Source organism: Anoplopoma fimbria, chromosome 15, assembly GCF_027596085.1.
Source record: "Anoplopoma fimbria isolate UVic2021 breed Golden Eagle Sablefish chromosome 15, Afim_UVic_2022, whole genome shotgun sequence".
NCBI lineage: Eukaryota > Metazoa > Chordata > Actinopteri > Perciformes > Anoplopomatidae > Anoplopoma > Anoplopoma fimbria.
Window position 1 is genome coordinate 2,746,020 of NC_072463.1, and position 12,014 is coordinate 2,758,033.

Consider the following 12,014-nt stretch of genomic DNA (forward strand, 5'->3'; position numbering starts at 1 on the left):
CCAAAGCTTTTTCAAAGAAAGGTCACATTGTGTCTCTTGGCTGACGCTGAAACAATAACACTTTTTCGGTAACACCTTCTGCCCCAACAAGAGATAAAGACTTTGCGTGTAAAGGCTCGACATACTCCGTCTGACGTGAGTTCCCCCTCGGTTTCAGATTTCCTCCCACTCTCCATCAGTGACTCATCTTTCTATTGAATCTGTTCACTCAGACCAGCAGACATCGGATATCTCTGGAAACAAATACACCTTCAGTAGAACTGTAACACAGTGCAGGCGTTAAGCCATCGGTCTATGAAACGCCTCATCTGATGTAAAGCGTCGCTGATGACGGTGGAAGGTGTCGGGTCACGGATGGACCCGATGCTCTTATCTGTCACTGATGGAGTTCAGACTGAGTTCAGTTCTACAGAAGAGATGATGAAGAGAAGAGTGGAAAAAGTTATTACTAAACCATGTGGGTGAGACAAAGAAAACTCCAAAGGGATTGTTAAAAAAAGGGTGCACAAGATGAGAATACTTATTTAACAAAAAAGTTAAAGTTGGTCAACTGTCATCTTTCTGATGAAAAAATACGATGTCCAAAGAATACGATGTCCAAAAAATACGATGTCCAAAAAATACGATGTCCAAAGAATACTATGTCCAAAAAATACGATGTCCAAAAAATACGATGTCCAAAAATGACTATGTCCATAAAATACGATCCCCCTTCACGGTTCTTTACGCATGTGAACCTTGGATTAATAACACAGTTTAATGTAAGCAATAACAGTGTTAAATAAAGTTTTACTGCCGATCGTTATCCGCCAATATTCGGTAAAATATGTGATTAAGTCATCGGCATATACGCTTTTCTAGTCTCTGAACTCTGATAATGTTACATTGTAAACAACCAATCTGTGTTTAAATCAACAGGAGGAGAGCTAGTAACGTTAGCAGCACCGCTAACGGCTAACAGGGGGAGAGCGAGTAACGTTAGCAGCACCGCTAACGGCTAACAGGGGGAGAGATAGTAACGTTAGCAGCACCGCTAACGGCTAACAGGAGGAGAGCTAGTAACGTTAGCAGCACCGCTAACGGCTAACGAACGAAAGGTTCAGTTCAGTTACATTATGATGCGTTCAGGCTCTGTTCAGTGAAAATGAGAATCGGGCGAAGATGATTATAACGTTATCATGATGTGTTCACATGTAGTCTTGTAAAATGTAGTTGTTGGTGAGAAAGTTTGAAGGAGATGTTTTCACAACAACATTAATAGATATCAGAGAGTAAGCCAAAGTTCTTAAAGCTGCAGTACTGACCCGACCCGTTACATCATGCACAATATGACTTTTCTATCTTAGTTTCCATCAGGAACTGGTGTTAGTATTACTTCTTATGCACTTTATATTTTTACTCTTGTTTTTATTCTTGTTATTGTAATTAACTTTTTCATCATCGGCCAGACGGATAAATCTGTAATTCTTCAATATGCGAGATCCCTTTCAGATTGCCAGGTTGTTTTAACATTTTCATTAGATAGAGAATAATTGATTATAGCTGCTTTAGTCTTTCTTTGAATTAATTCTACTGGCATCAAAAAATGTTGAACTGGGACGGACAAGTCCATCTTACACACCCACAAATAGCAGGTCAACAAATATAGATTGAACATGAGTTTATGAGGCTTTAAAACATTAAAAAAAAGACACAGACATGTTTCTTTTCCCCCATGTAGTGAAATCTTTACTGTAGCAGCGAATGCACACAACAAAATGCAGATGGAACTTTCATCATAGCAAAACTGAGGCAGTCGAAGTCGAGGTGGAAGACGAAGACGCCTCATCAAACACTGCTGTCTCACCTCTCCAACACAAAAATTCATAAAAGCTTAAATACAAAATAGATATATTCTCTGATCCGGGGTCCAATCACTCGCGTGGAAAATATAATATTGCAGAGAATGTATTTACAACCCCGGCTTTTAAAGCCTCTGTGGAGACGTGGTGAAGAATATTTAACTCAAATCTCATAAATTAAAGTCCATCAACAAAAGTATCAAGAAAAACCAAATCAATAGCAACTTAAAAACTAAATCAATCATCTGAAATTAAACTGAAACTAAAATATCACTATTTTGGGGGGATTTATGAATTGTTCAGAAGGCAACGTTATTGTCTGACTTTGACTTTAGGCAGATGGCGTGTTACGGTCCACTAATCACCTAGAGCTTTAATAAATATTGATCCGAGCACATAATGGTGGTTGATCTTATGCTACCTGATTGTTAGATGCTTGTTTATCAGTACATAGACACGGTTTAGGGTTCTAGCTTTGAGACAGGATTAACTATCAGGAAGTACTCGAGTGTTATGAATGCAAAATTGCAAGTTCAAGCATAATAGGTTTTTGCATTTTGTTCAAATAAGTCAACATTGATTTGGTGTTTTGCAGGAGGAAACACATCTTCAGCTTAAAACTTTTCGAAGTCTGCATTTCTATAACTGTCGTTTCAGCAGCATTTAAATGACTTTCATTCTGTGAGAAGCAGGTTCTAACATCACATTAAAATATATCCATTTAAAGTGACACTTCACCCACAAAATAAGCATTTGTTTATCAATGACTCCACCTGTGTTACCTTGAGTTCTTGAAGTAAACATTTTACGGCTCCGCGGTCCCCGAAGACTCAAAATAAAGAGAGGAACTGAATAGAAGTAAACGGAGGCTACGTTTAACAACAGAAAATCGAATTTAAAACATCCGTTTACAAACTCTCACACAACTCGCGCATTTTTATTTAAATCTCGTTACAACACATGCATCTTCACTAAAACCTGACTATTAAAGACACTTCTGCATAAACAGTCTCACTTCAACTTTTTAGTGAAGAAACATGCGTTTGTGAAGCGGTTAGCATACGAATAGACAAAAGAGACTTGGATTGAACGGCACTTGTGGGTGAGAGTTTGTAAACTGAAGTTTTGATGCAGTTTTACTGACTTTTCCACATTTTTTGATTCTCTTTTTACCCTGGAGGCATGCGGGAAAAATAAGATTATCTTCAAGAATTAAATGGCAGAGTAATAAAAAAAACAAATGGACATTTTGTGGGTGAAGTATTTCTTTAAATGCTGTTGAAACAAGAGTTATTTAGATCCTAGTCTTCTAAAAGTTGAGCCCAGTTTTAACCTAAAAGTCGTCTGACCTGCAAATAAACAAACCAGTGCTTACTGGAATATTTCATACGTTTCACTTTGCAGCATCGTCACTGCGGGCGGATTATGACCCACCATGATTAATAGAACTACATCCCTCATTTCCACTTTAACTTATCTTTCAGCATCCAAGTAGTGCGTTATCCCAGTTCAGTCCAGTCGGGATGCCAAATGGTGCAAGGAGTTGGATTTATGTCCAGCTTTTGTTTTCATCCCATTTACTCCTGATGGGACTTCCTCATTCCTCTCCCGTCTGAAGCCATTTTGTGCCCCTGGTAGTAAACATGTGATACACTTAAGGACTCAGAATGGTCCGCACTAGATTGGGATTAAAAACCCGGTGAAGACCGCTGCTAGAATCAGTCTTCGTAATCTACATCACTGCCGTAATCTGTAAAGAAAAAGACACAGAGGGACGGATTAGAAACACGTGTTTACTTTCATATCTAATGTTTCATGTTACTGCTGCATTAATGTGTTTGATTGTTGCTTATTCATAAAATATATATATTAAACTATCAGCTGAGATCTAAGGCAGAACCAGGCGGCAACCTCCGGGTCACAAAAGTGCAGCACATGCTGTACTGTACTAAAGCTGCATTCTCTCTCCTGTCCATCAGGGGGCGACTCCTCTGGTTGTATAGAAGTCTATGAGAAAATGACTCTACTTCTCTCTTGATTTATTCCCTCAGTAAACATTGTAAACATGAGTTTATGGTCTCAATCTCTAGTTTCAAGTCTTCTTCAATACAGCATGATGTTCATTTAGTAAATGATGCTCCATTTAGAGTCAAACAGACCATAAAGCAGGGGATGCTTTAGGGCGGGGCTACACACTGATTGACAGGTCGACACCAGAGACGTATACGGCGTCTCTACGTCACTCCTCAGCAGTCCAAATATAGTCACTTCCTGTTCACTGGTTGCAAAAAAACAAGATGGCGACGGCCAAAATGCTGAACAAGAGGCTTCAAAACATCAGTCCACAACAACATGGAGTTCTGCTTCAAGTTACTATTCTGAACAAAGTTGGAATTGACGTGAAGTTTAAATATCCTGAATTCTGCCACTAAAAAACTAAATGAAAAACTGCCTTGTTTTTCAGCCCTTAATGACTTTTCTCAGCCAAACTATAATTCCTTAATTAAATGACGCACTACAACTGCTTTACTTCTCAATTTTCTTCTATTTCTGTCCTGCTTTTCCTTTGATTTACTTTATATTGTAATGTATTTTGTAGCCTTATATAAAACACTTTGGGTTGCTTTTTTGGCATAAACATGTCAACATGTCTTGCCAAACATTGTTTGTTCAACTTATTCTGAAAAAAAGGGTTAGTTAAGAGAGTTAAGATATCAAATAAAAAAAAAAATCTTTCCACCAGTTTCACTCAAAAACTGACTGAGAAAAGTAAGCAATAGACAGAAACTTTCATTTTAATGGCCGACTCCCCCGCGTCACTGAGTGGAAGTGCATGTAAAAAAACAAAAAAAAACGAGGCGTCGCAGAGACGCTGTGTGAATTCAGACTGGTGAAACGTAAAAAAAAAAGTGTGACCTCGGACTCTGCTGTCCTCCTGAGGTGCAGCTCTGAGGAGGCACCGTGACCTTTGACCTCCCTGTGGAGCGGGCAGGAGCACAAACAAAAGAGTTTTTCCTCCAGGAATCAATTAAGTGGTTTTTATTGCGTTGGAGTCCGGGGCCTTTAAATCTTAACAGCCAGAGACGTAAAAGTGGAGAAATGTAATCTTTAGGAGGGCTCGTTAAAACACGGCAGGAGTCGGAGCCGTGACCCGCCGGAACCCATTCATTCAAAATAAAAGTCCCTCACAGTGGAGAAGTGACAAAGCAGTCTGATGCCGTCGGCGTCATCGAGGTTCTAATGTTCTGAAGGAAACTCACTCTCTGAAAGTGAGAAGACTTTATTTATATCCAAGAATATGAGGTCAAGAATGAATATTTCTTGATTGGTTGTTCAGCATTTCTTTCTGATTCTGTCTCGTTTCAATAAACAACTGATAATAGATTTGCTAATCATCAAAAGAAACAATTAAAAACTATTTTTATAGCTAATTACGATGTAACAATCGCTAATTTACAGACCAACAAGTTAAATATTTGTAGTTTTCTGCTCCCCGTTTGTGTTTTTAGCAGCTTCTTGAGATAATAAGGTTCTTATGATTTACATTTGAACTCAAATCTTTAATTATTTTACAATATTTTAAAGCCATGCTCTCAACTTTTACCTTCTTTTATATTTATGATGTCTCGTATTGGGCTTTAAAAGACTTTCAGGAACATTTAATAGATCAAATCAAAAGTAAATTAACAGATTATAATGAAAATAGTCACGCTTTATTTTATCTGACTGAGTTCTGTCTAACCTTTGTTTTAATCTACTTGTTCTATTAACACTATGACACTTTACTTTACCAAAAAATAAATATATATATAAATAAAATCTAAAGAATCTCAGATTGGTAGGAATCTGATAATATAAATTTGTAACTTCCGTTCATTAGTTGCAAAAAAACCAACATGGCAACGGCCGTAATCCAAGATGGCGACGGCCGTCCACAAACCAATGTGTGACGTCACTATGACTACGTCCGCTTCTTATATACAGTCGATGGTTGTGCTCTCTGATAGTCGTTACATTAACTGTTAGACTGTTGAACAGCATGCTGGGTAAAGCTCGTTATCCGTAGATGTTTGGTTGAGCTTTTGCACCCAGATACCTGGAAGCCAAACCGCCGGCTCGATTTAAAAAGCCTCTCCACTGACGCCACATAGGCTGTGTGTTATGAACAACTTTTCAGTCTGTAGAAAGTCTTTTACATTGTGTAATTGTGTTTCTTTTGGAATATTCATTGTTTGTGTAAAAACATAAATCTAAATATATGCCAATAAACAAGTGATGGATAGAAGTCTCTGACTGACCGTTGCTGCCCATCAGATCCATGGCGCTGAGACACGCCTCCTCTTCCTCCTCCTCCTCCTCTTCGCCGGCCGCATCGTCGTACACCACCGGCCCGCTCTCCACCACCACCGCCACTCCGCTGGCGGGGCTCCCACGGGGGCTCCCACGGGCACCGGCAGGGGGCTGGAGGTGCCAATCTGGGCAAACAGGAAAATATTGTTGGTGGTGAGCAGGCGAGTTTTTAATATTTTCCTCTGCGTGACACCAGAGTTTTCTCCCCTCGGGGGAAATCTAATCCAGATCTGATCTCATATACTCCACTTCCTTTAAAATGATAAAAAAAATAATAAACAGTATGGAGGTGAGGGTGGGAGCTTCAGGGCGGGTGGAGATATTTTATCTGCCGCAGCATCGCCCACATATGATTAAACACAGCATCAGAGCGTGACCACGACCTTTATTATCTTACAAAACATTACCATCTCATGAAGGACTCTACTGTTAAACATGTGGATAGTCAACGGTGAACTTGGTTGAGCACGAAAGGGTCAGATATCAACCAGAGCCTCGGGGGGGAAGTTACCCTTCAGAGTAAGAGAGAATTAAAAATGAAGGGTGTGAAGAAAATAAATTAATTAGAATGCCCTTTTTATGCTTTTTTTCCCCGTTCACATTGTCGTTGTTGAGCTGTCCAATGTTCACGCATGAATATTCCCAGGTTTTCACAAACAGCCCGTAACCAGGAGTGTCTTTCCAGTTGCATGCTGGGACACAAAAATAGAGCTGTTTTTTTTTTTGTTTGTTTTTTTTTTAAATCAGGAAACAAGCCGCCTGATACAGGAGGAAATGTTGGCACCAGTAAGAGAAAATAAACAACTGGTAGAGTAAAGTCAGCAGAGGTTAGAGAGGACAGACATTTTTCCTGCGGTGGAAATGATGATAAAAAAAAAAGAAAAAAATGAGAATGAAGGTTTCATTTCATTCCCACAAAGAGGACAGCAGTTCCATCAAATGAACATGAAAAACTGAACTAAACACAGTAAAATACAACGCCTACTGACTGGAAACTGAAGTGGGAAAAGCCGGCTGAAATGCGTGAGTGACACCGATCCTAAGCTCACATTGTTCAGGGTGCGATGGCTGCTTCCCTAATCAAAAATAGTTCAACTTTTGCTGCAAAATGCAAAACAGATCATCCAATCAGAGCTGGCAGATATCAACTTTTTCCTTAGTGAATAACAGACAACGGTAAATGAATAGAGAAGTTAACCAGGACTACCTGGAGCTTCACTATCCGTGCTCGGAATATTTTATACTTGCTCCACCCTCGCCGTCCAATGACGTCGCAACATCCGAGTTAAAGGTCGGCCAAATCGATGTCAAAGTGTATTCGTATTCGTTTACTGCACTTATCCTATTCGTAGTAGTTTGTAGCACTTTAATTATTATATTCGTATTAGTCTGTTGCAATTATTGTTTTGAACATGGTAGTAATTTGCCTCTGCACTATACTTTTGCTCTGGTTTATGCTTTAGGGAAAGATGCTTGTTTAAGAAAGGAGATGCACTTATGACTTCTAAAGGTGACTAGTAGTTCTCTTGAATACCTATGTTGAATACACTTCCTGTAAGTCGCAATTATTGGATAAAAGCGTCTGCACTAACTTTTGACTGTTTATGCTTTAATGTTTAAGAAATAATGTAATGTAATGTAATGTAATGTTTCCAGATCTCAGCAATGAACATAGTGAACACAATAGCATTGACAGTGTTTTTGAGTTGTCCAATTGTATTTCTATGGGTCAGAATGATTGTACGTGGCCACGGGAATAAGCCACCATATAACACGTATCATTATGGCTCCATTGCAGTAGCATCAAATCAACCCACGACGACCGATTCAATACATTCCGTTGTTATTTTTAACTCCTCTGCTGTCGGACAAAGAAAATTTCCCCTCGGAAAAAAAAAAAACACTCATCTGATCCGACCTGAAGAACTCCTTCCATCTGAGCTGTATTTATTTTGCTTAGTGATGAACTGTACAGATATCAAAAGGCAAACAAACGGTGACACCAGAGAGGACGGGCGTGCACGGCGTGGAGGATTTCATTTCCACTCTGCCTTCAGCTGGAGGAACTAATAAAATATCTAAAACCAGAGGGGCAGATTGTTCAGCTGCAGAATGAATCAAATCTACATTTTTTTTTTTTTTTTTTTTGGCCAAGGAAACCCATCACCGTCAGCGACTAAAAAAGGAAACCTGCATGTTATCACTTTCCTTTCAGCCAGAGCTAATTATAACGCTGGAGGAGAAGCAGGTGGAGGGTCCACAGTGTGACGGAGAGATATTTCTCTTCTCCTCAGCAACAGCCTGTTGGAGTCCCTGCTGAGGCTCTTCCTCTCTGCCATCTCTTCATCCAATTTCCCTCCTTCCTTTTTCCTCCCATCTTTCTTTTATTTTATGTGTCCTCCGGTGTGCCTCTCTTTTATTCCACCCACATCCTCCCTCACTTCATCCTTCCATTTTTTCGCTCGTTCTTTCCCACTTTTTCCTGCACATATTCTGCTTTTAATACCTTCAGATTTGTGATTTTGTTTTTTTTGCCCAACGATTATACAAAAAAAAAAAAAAGCAAAAAGCATAACACATCCTTTTGTCGTTTCCATTCAGTGGAGCCGTGCTGGCTGTAACCTCACCAGGCTCCTCTTACACACAGGAGCCGGACACCTCATTAACTGCCGGCGAACACAGGCAGCGATGTGACGAAATAATAAAATAATAATGAAAAAAGGAACGCATAAACACGGTGCTCCAGACTAATTAGGAGGTGAGGGCTGTACGATGAAGAGGAGATGTTTTTGTGTTGCTACTAGACATCGATGTTCATGTTTACACAGAGATCACGTTGAACTACAAACACAATGTCACGTGTTTGAATTAAAAACTTTACTGTTCGAGTCTCAGCGCTTTAACGAGAGAACGGCTCGTTAGGAGCAAGAAGGCAACGCGAAACCAACTTCGGGAAGCAACCGCTCAAGAGTGTTTTTATGGGATGTTGACATCTGATCGCCTGCAGTAACTCATGCACGGAACAACTGGCAGAACTAAATGAACTGTGAGCAAACCGCAGTCTGGATTAATGCTCTTATTCAACCATTAGTTTTTTTTAAAATGGCACGACAAACCAGAGAGTATAATTACAGAAAGGTTTAATCATGTCACTGTTGTATGAAATTATGATTCCCCCCCCGATATGAATCACAAGCAGCGCGTTTTTTGTTCTGGCCTTGATTTGCATCATTAATGGAGTCAAAAGGATTAATCAGCTTCAAAGAAGGTTTCCACGATGCAGAACAGAACGGCGGCAATGAATTCTGCATAAATCCACAATGCAAATGTAAGCAATCAATCAAATAGCAATTATCAAGTTAAATGTTGGACTATTTATTCATATCTTGTCATTTCATTTAAAAAAAAAAAAAAAAAAAAAAAAAAAAGAACATTTTTACTGTTTAATCTGTTTTATAATTTCTATCTCCGCCAGGCGATAATGAGATAGGTTGTGTGTGTGCTTGAGCGTATGCATCTTTGAGTCTGTCCACGGCTAATCTTTCATACCGCTGCACCAAACTGCATAATATGTTTTGTGCTCATTTACGGCTGCATGATCAAGGTTCTTGCATTTATATATTTAACTCACTTAATAGATAGAGGTTTGTTTTCACTCAAGATCCGAACCGTTCTAGTCCTATTGGAGCTTATTTACTAGGTTATTTTGCATTGTGTCTTTCATGTCTAATGTAAAACACTTTAATTGCATTGTTGCTATACTAATAAATGTACTTTTATTCTTAATAAATGCGATGTTCTGCGTCTGGCATGACCTCTAAGTCTCTGATAACTTCAGTATCTCTAATTCTGCTTGTTTATTCTATTTCTGATGTGAACTAAATCATTTGAACTTTGTGTATTTACATCTGTTTTATGACAGGAAGCGGTGAACAATCAGAGCTCGTTCATGCCTCTGAGTCTCGGGTCTATCGGGATGGGAACGAGGAGGTCGAGCTGAAAACACTACGCGTCATGTGGTTTACCGTCACCGTGTCCCTGACAGCTTCTCTGAGAACCCAACTTCAAATAGACTCAGCCATCAGACTATTGCTTGCATAAGCAGAGTGTAGCTGCAACGCCGGAGTGACTGTCGGCAGTTCAAAGCCTCCCCCTCTCTCCCGTGACCTCATCACCCCTTTCAGATTTTTTTTAAGCCTCTCTGAAAATCCCCAACGTCTCTCAGTGCGCCGTCTGCGTCTGAATGTGGTTCAAGGGAGCAGAAGAAGAAGAAGAGAGACGAGGGGCAGCACAGAACAGCTGGGCCACTTTTCAATTGGCAGAAATCAACTTGTTAGTCTTTCTTCTTACTTGTAAAGTGATCGTTTTCTCTCTTGGCTTACTTTGAGAAATGTACAGACTAATTTGTGGGTCGCTGATGAAAAAAAAAAAAAAATCAGTTTGTTGTTAAGCGCCCAAAACAGAGCGACTCTGGCGAGCGACTCCCGGAGCACAAAACGTCTCTTTTCCAATCTGGCCCCCGTCGCTGCAACATTACATAACAGGAGCCGCCAGCGAGGAGCAGCCTCAGCCAATGGCGATGGCCGTTTGCTTCCAGTTCCCAGGAGGAGGCGAGGGGGGGGTTGCTAAGTAACAAGCCTTGTTGACCCGGCCCCTCGTGGCAATGTTTTCTTCCTGGTTGACAGAGCCTGAGAGCTCCCAGAGCTCCTCCATTCAGAGCTGCCAACAGAGGCAACGATGGAGAGGGAGACAAAGGAAGGGAGAGAGAGAGAGAGAGAGAGAGGGGGAGGAAAGGAATGTGGGGAAGGAGGGAGGAAATATGGGGAAAAAGGAGAGGAGAATATATAAAAAGGAGAGGAGAGTAGCGGAGCGAAGCGTTGACGGGAAAAGAGGAGAAAGAGGAGGACACCAGGAAGTGAAGCGTGAAGTGAAACGATGAGGAAAGAAGGGAAGGGGACGGAGAGTTCATTCATCTACATGCAAATATTTTTCAGGTGCACATTAAAGTATTACATTTGGAAATGTGAATGAAAATGACAAAGGTTTGATAAAACTTCCTCATTTGCGCAAAAAAAATGTTTTTCCCCTCGCTTCAGGTGGTTTTTGGTCAAAACAATAATAGTAAATAGATGAATGGATTATGGAAAGGCCTTTGCCGAATAACCTCTGACTTAGTCAACATTTAACTCAGATGACTGATCTTCCCGGATATTTCCATAACATGAAACATGGCCAATACTTGCTGACATTAAATAATTCCATAAATTAAAACGAAACGAAACAAATTCCTGAAGACCTCTCCCATATTGTTCTCTCGTTAAAGATTAGATGGCCAAGAAGACTTTTTGGTTTTGTTTACTGTTTGCTTTTACTTCTTCTTCTACTCTGTTTACGGGCAGCCACGTAGCCTTTAGCGCCAACTGCTGACCAAACTACGTTGTAGCCGAGTTCTTTCGCTGCAAACCAGTTGACAGAAACACGCCTTAACTTACATTATTTTGTGAAATTTCAAAAGTTATCTTGTAATTTGGTTTGCAGAAAGAAAACACGGCTTGTAATGGTGAAGGGGTAACTTGGTTTGGACGTATTTATCCCCTACTGTTAAGTTTTCTTCTGTTGACATCCTTAATTTCCTCAACATAGACACGCCTGAGTCTCCTAATTAAATGAACGACATGACAGAGCAATATGTCACGGGTGAAACAGTAAAGAAGCCGTCATCACTTCGATGGCATGTCACTTTTAAAACAGAGTGACACTGTAATGAATGCAAAGGAGTTCATTTCTTAATCACTTTCACCAAGAAACATCCAGGTTGTCCAC

General features: G+C 40.1%; 1 protein-coding gene across 1 annotated transcript in view; it reads right to left on the reverse strand.

Annotated features, from left to right (window-relative positions):
* Window positions 1-1,714: 1,714 nt before the first annotated feature.
* The window catches only part of LOC129103136 (transcription factor IIIB 90 kDa subunit-like), a 107,613-nt gene continuing 97,313 nt past the window's right edge, over window positions 1,715-12,014 (reverse strand). Inside the window, 3 exon segments of the mRNA XM_054613435.1 lie at window positions 1,715-3,591; window positions 6,140-6,266; window positions 6,269-6,316. Coding sequence (XP_054469410.1) covers window positions 3,560-3,591; window positions 6,140-6,266; window positions 6,269-6,316 — 207 coding nt within the window. The 3' untranslated portion in view covers window positions 1,715-3,559.